Source organism: Phalacrocorax aristotelis, chromosome 18 (genome assembly GCF_949628215.1).
Source record: "Phalacrocorax aristotelis chromosome 18, bGulAri2.1, whole genome shotgun sequence".
Classification (NCBI taxonomy): domain Eukaryota; kingdom Metazoa; phylum Chordata; class Aves; order Suliformes; family Phalacrocoracidae; genus Phalacrocorax; species Phalacrocorax aristotelis.
In genome coordinates, this window is record NC_134293.1 from 1389096 (window position 1) to 1399506 (window position 10411).

At 51.2% G+C, this 10411-nt stretch overlaps 1 protein-coding gene across 1 annotated transcript in view; it reads right to left on the minus strand.

The window, feature by feature from the left end:
* PHF12 (PHD finger protein 12) overlaps positions 1-9696 on the minus strand; it is a 32712-nt gene extending 23016 nt beyond the window's left edge. The window contains exons 1-2 of the mRNA XM_075113196.1: positions 9484-9696; positions 8969-9150 (exon numbers count right to left, since the gene is read on the minus strand). Coding sequence (XP_074969297.1) covers positions 8969-9150; positions 9484-9549 — 248 coding nt within the window. The 5' untranslated portion in view covers positions 9550-9696. The remainder of the gene's footprint in view (positions 1-8968; positions 9151-9483) is intronic.
* Between the last annotated feature and the right edge of the window lie 715 nt (positions 9697-10411).

Genomic DNA, 10411 nt, shown 5'->3' on the forward strand with positions numbered 1-10411 from the left:
TCTACCTCCTAAACCGGCCAACATTCAACACCGCGAGGGCAGAACACTGACCTCACCTGCGGCTCACCTCCAGCAGCAGCACTACCATGCTCCTAAGAACCAGGTACCGTTTCACAAGCCAAAGCTCAAATTCACAGTACACGAACACATTTTGTGAATTTTGAAGCCAGTGAAGTTATTTACTTGCATCCTTCCTCAAACCGCTCCTGCTAGTCTCGTCCTGCAAAGAGAGGACTAAGCACAACCTCACGGAAGCATGTTACCTACCTTCCTCGCTTCCCTCCCTGCCTCACCAGGGTCCAGCCTCCTCCCCATGCCCTCGGGTGCAGGCAATGCCGAGACACGGGGGAGCAGGAAAGTCCCCTCCAACGTGACTGAGTAGAACTTTTTTGTCTCTGACCTGACGAGCAGGAGAGTCCAATAAACTGGACAGGCTGCATGTAGACATGTGGTCACCCAATGTAATTACTTACTTCTATTTATAGGAAGAACGTGGCCCCCAGAGACCATTCCCTAGACAACCATTAGTTATTACCCTCATTAACAGCTGACAAAGAAAATTTAAAGGGAGCGTTGGTTTTTAAGATACTAAATTTCCACACATATATAAAAAACCAAGTATACATCTATATAAATAAAGATGCATTAAAATGTGTGTAATACTACCTGTACTGCACTGAGTTTTTTTTTTTTTTTTTTTTTTAATTACTTTGGTTAGTTAGGAACACTGATACTTGGGGCATATCTGCTAGGGAACCATCAGCTTTCTATTTGTAAGCAGAAATCATGGAAGTCAATAGGAAGGCTTGTTGACTTTGGAAAATTTGGGTCAGACACAGAAATTCAGGCATTGTGCACATGCCGATTCCCGTTTCTTTCCCAGGCATCACTCACGCCTGTACTGCAGACAATAGTAACAATAGCCTGAATTCAATGTCCAGGTTCATTATTAAGTGTTCAGATCTTTACAGCACCATCTTAACAGATTAGAAGTCATCTTCTCAAAGCAGGATGACACATAGGGCAGCATCAGGGAAGAGAAACAGGGCTGAGGAACAACACAGCTCTAGCGAGGATCACTTCATCCAATTTTGTCTTTAAAGAACAATAAACGAAGAGACATCTCTAGTGGGGAAAAAAAAAAAATAATCAAAACACAGGTCTGAGAGGTTCTGAGAAGTGAACACATTCAGCCCCAGCCATACCGAATGTGTTCAAAGGAGACGGGGGTGAAAGGACAGAAGCAATAAGGTGGAAAAAAGGAAAGCAGCACATCAGAAGAGGATGAAGGACAGACCCATAAAAGCAAAAGCATGAATTTGTCTTCATGCAGGCACAAGTGAAGTATAATTCTGACATCTACGTGTGGACTAGGCTTTCCCAAGAACACTGGGGAGGAGAGGGAAAAGCGCAGCAATAGAAATATCCACCAAAAAAAACCCTTAAAGCAGGGTATACATTCTTTTCTGCCTCTTCCAGATCACCTTCATACCCTGCTCCTGTGGCTCTTCTGGACGGAGATCACTGGGAAGTTCACACGATGCCTTGCCCGAAGTCAGAGGCTTTAGAGGCAGGTGTTTCACACCAACCACCAGCGCTTGCCAGAAATTCAGCATGGGGTTTTCAGCCTGCTAAATTGCATCCTCAGGCCACTGCTTTCTGCAGGGTTCAAAGTCGGTAATCTCCAGCTCCATCTAGTTTACTTCAAGTGACTCGTGCAGAGCAGACGTCAGCAGAAATAGGTTAGAGCTGGGTTCAGGCGCTAGATTTCCCCCAGCTGGCTGAGATGCTCTTTGCCTTTTGTACTCAAGATCTAATACACCAACTGGAAGAACGATTTACAGAATTTTTTCTTCTTCATTTTTGGCTATAGGGAGCGTTTACTCCCCACCCTAAAAAGGTATGGAATTGCATTACAATCGATATCTGTCAACCCCTTTATTAAAGGGAAGGTGCAACACTATTTTTACTCAGCTACTGGATACTGCAGCATTCCTTCGAGGAAGCTGGGCAGACATCTAGCGAGCAGTAGAGTTGGAGGCAGTGTAAATCAACTACTGTAAGAAGAAAAAGCCAGATTTGACAATCTGACTGTGTCACAAAAATCACAAGTTTAGCCAGTAACCCGACGTGGCAAGATGCTTTTCACTTACACTCACTTCTTTCAAATCCAGTACTTCATACACCCATAACAAAGCCATATTATATGCTTAGATACATTAGCATTTTCACAAGTCCAAGCTTACTTCCTGACTGGTTAAAAAAAAAAAGCCAAACCGAGGTACATCCTTCCCACATGGGATTTACATTGCAACAGGCAGCACTCCCTAAATATTCAGACTCTGCTTTCAGGAAGATACACCTCCTTCCTATTCTGGAAGTAACAGCTCCCTTTCTCCACAGCAAATTCCTGCTATTTACTACCAATTCGGGGATTAATAAGGGCTCCAGAGCACAGGAAAAACTCAAGAGCCTGACACCTACCAGTGAGTCAGTCTAGCAACAAAAACACTCTAGCATCCACTTGTGTGGGTCAATAAACAGAAGAATTGATGTTAGTGCCTTTACTACGAAGAAAAACTGTTTCAGTATTGACTCTACAACTGAAATACCGAATTGACTCAGCCTGTCCTCCACAGGGAGACAACCAGGAGCCCTGCCCTCCGCACAGGTGTTCTTCACAACAGCCCCTACAACCCAAGTCATAAAGGTCAGTTTCAGGGGGGGAAAAATGGATGTTTGGTCCCGACTCTTACTATATAGTTCTATTATATATATAGTGTGTATGTATATATTTCTATATATAGTACAGCTCTGCTGTCAAAAATCTGTAGCTCAGGACAGTGTGGGGGCACTCCCCGTCAGAGATGTCCTTCTCATGGGCTGTAGCGGAAGTACAGCAGGATGCAGACATGCTAATCGTGACTGCTTCCCGTTTGCTACCCCCACCTAAAGCAGCACCGAGATACAGAGAGGGGAGAATTGGGAGAGCATTATACGATTTTGTGTAACACACAGAGTAGGCCTCCCATTCCCAGCTATAAGATCTGCACGTGGCTGTACAATCCTAAGAGCACTGAGCTTGTATGTGATAAAAAGGCACAAGGCAAGCTAAACGGAGGTGAATATATTTACGAGATAGTGCTAAGATCTCCATAACAAACATTCATTAGCAGATTAGTATTATGAATCTAATCCAATTAAGAATTTCCTTTGCAAATGCCTGGAGGAGCCCGAATTCCTCTGGGAAGACCTTTCCACATTTTGAAAGGCTCCCGTGAGTCATGCCTGCAGGCCTGACATACCAGGAAAGACCAGCTCCGGAGCAGCAGGAACAAAGCCATGAACCCCACCTCGAAGCAAGCTGCTGCATCCTGCTGAACTCGAGGAGTCAACTCAGAAACAGATCCCGCAGCAGCACAAAAAAGGACTTCTTGGTTCCACAAGGCCCAGCCAACACAAAACTGGCACTTTCTCAAGAAAAGGGACACAACAGCAGAGAACTTTCCTTATTAACAGCCTCGCACCGTGCCCGTGCCCTTTTAAACAGCTCCAGATCATTATGGATGTTTGGCCTAATGCAAGTCCATGCAGCAGCCATGCCTGAAGACAAAGGGTAAGTTAAGCAGTTAAATGTTGACTTTGACAGAACCTTAATGCCTTGCTCCTACAGCTTCACACCGACGTTTAGAACAGCAGCAGCAATCCACGGCTTGTTCCGAATGCCCAGCTCCTGCCCACGCTGCAAAACCTGCTCACACTCAGCTTAACACAAGCAACATACAGGCACGTGCAGGTGAGAATCGTGGTTTGCATGTCCCAAAATTAGATTAGTTCATAAAATTCTTACTGTGAATGGTTTTCTGGTCCCCTCAGCTTAAATTCATAGATTTAGGCTGACCTTACCTGCCTTTGCATCGAGAGATTTAGGACAAAATAAGGAGAGCGAAAGATCTCACTGGTACAACTTTGCTGAACAGAACTGCCAAGACTGATCATGTTACCACATCTGCAGACACATGCGCAGTGACCCTCCGCACTGAGAAACCAAGCCAGTGCAATTGCTTCCTTCTGGTTTAGGATCGAGACTACGCTGGCCCCAGCACTACCAAAACATCAAAACCAGAGAGACATAGAAGTCGCTGGTTTTAAAAAAAGGTATATTGTTTTAACAAGCTATCAGTGAAGACGGACACTTTACTTTTAAACTAACGTTTGGGATAGAGCAGCTTACTATCTGATCTTTAAAATGCAATTACATGAACGTTAAATTAGGTTTTTGCCAGTCATTTAATGGAAAAAAACCAACCCAAAAAGCCTCAAAATAAAAACTTTCTGCAGTTAAACCACAAGCTTTTTCAAAGCTGTCAGAAGCACCCGTGTGCAAGAGTCACACCAACACATGTAATCCAATGTTAGGAAACCCTGCTCCTCTGTGGTTCCCTGTCAGGCCTCAAGTTAGCCCCTCCAAGACCCTTCTGGGCATCCCAGTACTCCTTGCAGCCACAGATGCTTCAGACCATTCAAAGTTTCACCTGAAACCCCCGAGGCAGCTGAAGATGCCCATTAAGAGGAGGATTAGCTAAGACAATAGACAGGCTAATGCTACCCTCCCCTCCCTCAGAATGGATATTTACGCAAAAAACCCAAAGCTAGACCAAATGCCAAGAGAACGTAGTAGACCCGGATAAAGTGGGGAAAAAGTTACCAATATCTTACCAATCAAAAGCAACTTTTTCCGTTCCTTGCACAAAGCACTTAAACCAACGTGACTCATAGAAAATATGCAAAACTCGGGCTAGTTTAGCTTCACCTACTTCTCTTTGCAGCTCTGTTACTCCAGTTCTTCGACAACAGCACTGAGGCAAAGGCTGCCAAATCGGGGGGGGAAATGGAGCCAAACACTCCAAATATAAACATGAAGAGGCAAGCGTTGCAAAAAAGTTAGATGGAGCTAGCAGGCCACGGTACGGATGCAGCGTACCTCTCCCAGCCCAGCTGCGGGGCGACCCAGCAGCTAAGGGAAGGCTTTTTGCTGGGCAGTGCCACAAAAGCAGTCCCCTGTTTGCTGTAATGGGTGGCTGGTCAGCTTTAGGCACCTCGGGTCATTTTGCCGTGCTAGCAGTGCTTCGCAGCATTCAGCAAGGTTTGGGATTTTCGGCTCCTCCAACCAAAAACTTGGGCAGTGAGACTTTAAAAAAAAAAAAAAAGAAAAAAAACAAACACAAAACTGTTCTGTGTTAGTTCTCCCTCCTGTCGTCCCTCCCCTCCCCCATCTCGCGAACTAAACTTTTCCTCTCCCAGGGATTTTTCTAATCCTTCAGCGAAGCTGCGATGAATTTGCAACATCAGTCAGTTTGCAAACAGACTTCGATGTGAATCAAGTTTACCACAAGCTCAAGAAAATACAGGGAATTCTAACAATCACATAGCCAGAAGGAGGATGTAAACGGGGAAGAAGAGAAGTAGCACTGGAAAATTGGTTTTCAATCACGTAAAGAAGGAGCGTACACCATTCCCAGGGGCCTGGGTTAAGGCAGAACATCAGAATGAAAATGCATGCTGCACCGTTACCCAAAGGAGCAGATTATGGGCAAACGACACAACCAAGAGCAGACTTAAGAGCTAAAAATCCTATGTTCTGTTTTCAAGAATTATTAAGGACAGGAAAAAAAACCTGAAGACAGTCACCTGACTACGGTATTAATCCAAATATGTTGAAACTAAGTATCTAGAAGCGATTTTACACTTTCCTGTATCCCTCCCACCAAGCCAGTTTATCTGCAGCCAGGCTGGTAATCCTCCCAGTCCACAGACCCTCACAGTACCTGCAGGAGTTTTACGCTGAACTAGCGATTCTGAGACAGAGCTGTTGGAAGAGCTGACACCCCAGCAGATGAATTGGGAAGTCGCTTCCACCCACATTAATTCAGGAGAGCGGTCGTTCCAGAGCGTATCAACAAAACTTGTTATTTACCACCAGAGATGTGTAATACTATCGGACTCGGAAAGTTTCGGGGGTTTTGGCCGAGCGCCTTGTTTTCTGCAGAAGACGACAGGTTTAGGTACTAAGCTGAAGTTAAGGCGAACTGCTGAAGTTTGAGAACCTCACACTTACCTAAAGAAGCCAACTTGCTCGCTACAGGTTGAAACACCATGGTACAGAAGAGCTTTCTCTACCCAGGAACAAAACAAAACTTAGTTCACGGGCCACTGAGCCGGGTTAACTCCTGGGTTTGTCTCCAGCCAACTGCGTGACTTGGGCTGATCATACCTTTGTCATTAATTTTCTTTGCTAATATGACCTCTCCTATACAGCTTTAATCGACGGATTACAAATCCTAGATCAATTAAGAGCTGCTCTTCTTTCTTTTTTTGCTCTATTGATAGTAAATGCAACCTGGTACTACAGCTCACAATAAATATTTCAGGAACAGGTAAGCTGCCGGCACAGTTCAGTTGGTACGCCCCAGAGCATATTTAAACCGCTATTCAAATGACTTAAAACAAGCATTGCATTGCAGCTGCTGTCCTTTACCTAAAAAAAGGAGGCAGAAAGGAAGTTGCAAGTGCTGCCTTTATGCCTAAGTTTATATGCAGAAGGGAGGTTTACTTTAAGGAAGATGTAGGAGGTAAAGAGAAGAAAACACGACAACAAAACCTGAGCATCCCTTCAAAACAACCTGGTTCACTTCAAGGCCTCAGCCCAGCGACGGACAGAGTCCGCGAGCAGGGCGGCAGAACCAGGGCCAAGGTGGAGGCCTTTAGGCGAAGCCTATCACACAGCTGGCCCACTGCGCCAGCCCAGCCCGTGCCACCCCCCGCTGCAGGGTTTGGGCTACTGTTGAAGTGATCGCCTGAGAGAGACCCCGGGAAAGGCAACAAATGGAGTGCCAAGGTGTAATCTGAATTGCCCCTTCTGTTTCGATTCTGAAAAGGTGACTAGCTAGCCAAAGATTTTTTTTTTCAATCATCATAATGCAGCTAACTCAAGCACAGCCAAAGCTTTACAGATCTGATTTACTCGCTAACTACAAGAAACTTGCCAAATCAAAGCCACAAAATTTAGCCAGATTTAGCGATGCACAGAGCAGTCTCGTTTACAGTTAAGTTTAACTAGGATTCAGAGTCAACCAGGAAACTCTGCAGTGTTAGTCACAGCTCTTCCATCTCAGAATGTGGTTTTAGCCATTGCTCCAGCCTCCACTAAGAGAAGGCTCAGGATGTGTTCAGCAGCATCTCAAAGCAAACACCGAGTTTTAAGCAACTATGCCCGGCAGGAGGGAAAAAAAAAATCCCAACCCCGCTTAAATTAAAGCTCACCAAGAAGGCTGGACAAAATAAAAATAATTAGTGTCCTCCTAGTAAATATGGAGAGGATCTGCACTACCACCAGTAGCACTTCCTCAGGGCAGGAGGGATGATGTCATGGCTACATGCTACAGCATTGTCGGGTTCGTCTGGCTATACGCTGCTAACGGGACACTCCCTACAGAACTGTGACCGCACAGTCAGTTTTCCTGGTATCAGCAATCAGTTTAAGTGTTCAGAGACCTGCAATTAGCATATAAACACAGTATAACCACCAAACAAATGAAGAAAAAACAAAACAAAAAAAGAGAAACCCCAACAGGAATAAAAAAAAAAAAGCAAAGAGGAGACAGCTGTAACAGGGTGGCAAACAAAGCTCCAAAGCATGAAAGAGAGAAAGGAATGTGGTTAAAAAATCTTCCCCTAAGGAAGAATACTCAGTTCGCCCGAGCTCCAGCTGTTTGACTTGCCCCACTCCCTCCTCCACTCCATTATCCACTCTGGCTGCACTAATTTAACACAAACCGCCCGCCTGCGTCAACTGTTGAAGGGGAGATTCAGCTAAGGCGGCCTTCGGCTGCATCTGGGCTCCCCGTGCAGAAAGGAAAAAACTTTGGGGCGGAAAGTTCAGGTGCCTTTGGCGGGTCGTTTTGTGCCGAGGGCTTCGGAAGCTGCAAGGGAGGGCAGCGAGAGTCCTTCCCCGCTGCAGCCTCTACCGACTAGAGCTTTGCCACCGCCTCCACGCGCACCTCTGCTCCCACACGGCACCCCGATTTGCATGCAGAAAGATCTGCCTTCATCAACAAAGCCACGCAACTCCTAGCAAGAGGACCCGACTGCCCCCAATTCACGGCAGTCACTCCCACAGATGAGACAAGCAGGTCCGAAGAGTCAGGAGGAAGGAAAAAAGGAGGGAAAAGAATAAACCCGGCTAATTTTAAAGTCTGGAGGCCTAGATTTCCACAGGGAAGGTTTTTTCACGTTTGAGATACTGGGGGAGCACTGCGAGGGTTTGGAAGTCGTATATGCAGCCAAAATGGCGCTGAGAATAAAAATATAATTTAAAGGAAGGTCGCCATATTGTAAACAGTGAGGCAGGGAGACACAGAGACAGCAACCTCCATTATTCCCAGCAGCTGCAGTAGCACGGAAGCGCTGGGAACGTCAGGCCTGGTGCGGAGCCGCCGCCGCCACTTCCCCCCCTCCGGCCAGGACCCTCCGGGGGCCCCCCCGAAGCAACGCACCCTTGGAGAGGGGTGAGGAGGGGAAGTATTCGGCTTGCAGGGGGGGTGTGGGAGGCCGGGCAGGGGCAGCACAGAAGCGGCCAGGCCGCGCAGCCGGCGGCCTCGCTCCTCCTCTAGGCCTCTCGGCCGCTGCTCAGCACAAAAAGAAAGGAGGGTGGTGGAACCCCCCCCGCCACACGCACACAGAAAGCAGCGAGGGGGGCTCCTCACCTCGCCCGCCATGGATTAGTCTCGGGGGGGATGGACCCGAGTGGGGTTTGCACCTCCTTTTTGTTCCTGCCTGCTACCCCCGGCCCTGCGTCCCCCCCACTTTCCCTGCGCAGGGCAGGGACCTAACGGGAAGCGGGAGCTGCTGGGAGGGAAGGCGCTGCCCGGGCCGGGCAGACCCGCAGGGAGACAGCGCCGAGCCTTACCAGCACTGGAGGTGGAAAGCAGCGGGGCAGTGATCGCAGCACAGCAGATCCCCTCCTTCCTTGCAGCTATCGCAGCTATCGTGGTTAGTGGCCCTGCCACTTCGCCTGGGCTCCTTCTCGGGCCTCCTGCTCTTCTTTTCCCCATCTTCGCTCTTGGGGGGAGCCAGGAGGGCTTGGATTTGCTACACAGGGACAGACAGAGAGACAGAGAGGGCTCTGAGGGGCTGGGACGGACCCTGACCCCGAGCGCCCCTCTCCCGGCCGCCCTGGGGTGGGGGGAGCGGCCCCGGGCCCGCCGGGGGAGGACGGGGACGCGCAGGGCCGCGGCCGGGGCCGCCGCGCCCGCCGGGCCCGTGCCCGGGAGGGCCCGTCCCGGGGCCCGAGTCGCCTCCGTCCCTCCGCGCTTCCTTCTATGGCCACGGAGCCCCAGGGGTGGGGTGGGTGTCCCGCAACCGCTTTGCAGCCCCGCGGCCTCCCCGGCCGGAGCCCCCCCGGTCCCCAGCCCCGGGCCTCACCTCCATGAGCCCCCCGGAGGTGTCCAGGTCGTAGACGATCGTCTTGGTCTCCATCTTCTCCCACATTCATCCAGCCCGGGAGCGGCCCCGAGAGCCCCCCCCGGCAAGAGGGAGCGGGGGGGGGGCGGGGAGGCGGCCCCTCAGCGGCGGCGGCTCCGCGTCGAGGGGGCGGGAGCGGGCGGCGGGGCCTAGCCCACGGGCCGCTGCGGCTTGCCCGTCGTCCTCCTCCTCCTCCAGCCGGGCCCGGGGGCGGCGGCGGGGGGAGCGGCTCCCGCCGCCATGCCGTGCGATGGGGAGGGGGGGTGTGTGAGGGGAGAAGGGGGGGGGGGGAGGCGCGGCCCCGCGCCCGCCGCCGCACGCGCACCGCGCACGCACCACACACAGGCGGCGCCGCCGCTCAGGCCCCGCCGCCGCCGCCCGCGCATGCGCACACCGCGCCTCTCCCCCCCCGTCCACCGCCGCCCGCCGTGCGCAGGCGCGGCCCCGCGCCACCGCCCCTCCCCCTCCCCCCGCCGCCTCCCGCGCTTGGCCCCGGGGACGGGGGTGGAGGGGACCCGCCACTATTGCGCAGGCGCAACCCTGGCACCGCCCCCCCGCGCGCCCGCCTCGCTCCTCCCCCTTCCCGCGCGGGAAGAGGCGGGGCGAAGGAAGGCGGCGCGCAGGCGCGTGGACACCGTCACGTTCCGGGGCCAGGAGGGGAGGGGGTAGGGGGAGCGTATCCGTCGGTGACGTCACGACGCAGGGAGGGGCGGGGAGCCACGCCCGCCGGCAGGGGGCGCGCGGCGAGCGGCGCGCCGTTGCGGAGGGGGGCGGTACTCTGCGCTGCACGTCATGCCAGCGGAGACCACGCCTCTTAAAGGGGCAGCGCCTACCCGACTGCGCGTGGCGGGAGGGGGCAGTATGGGGGGTGTGCCATGGGGATGACGTC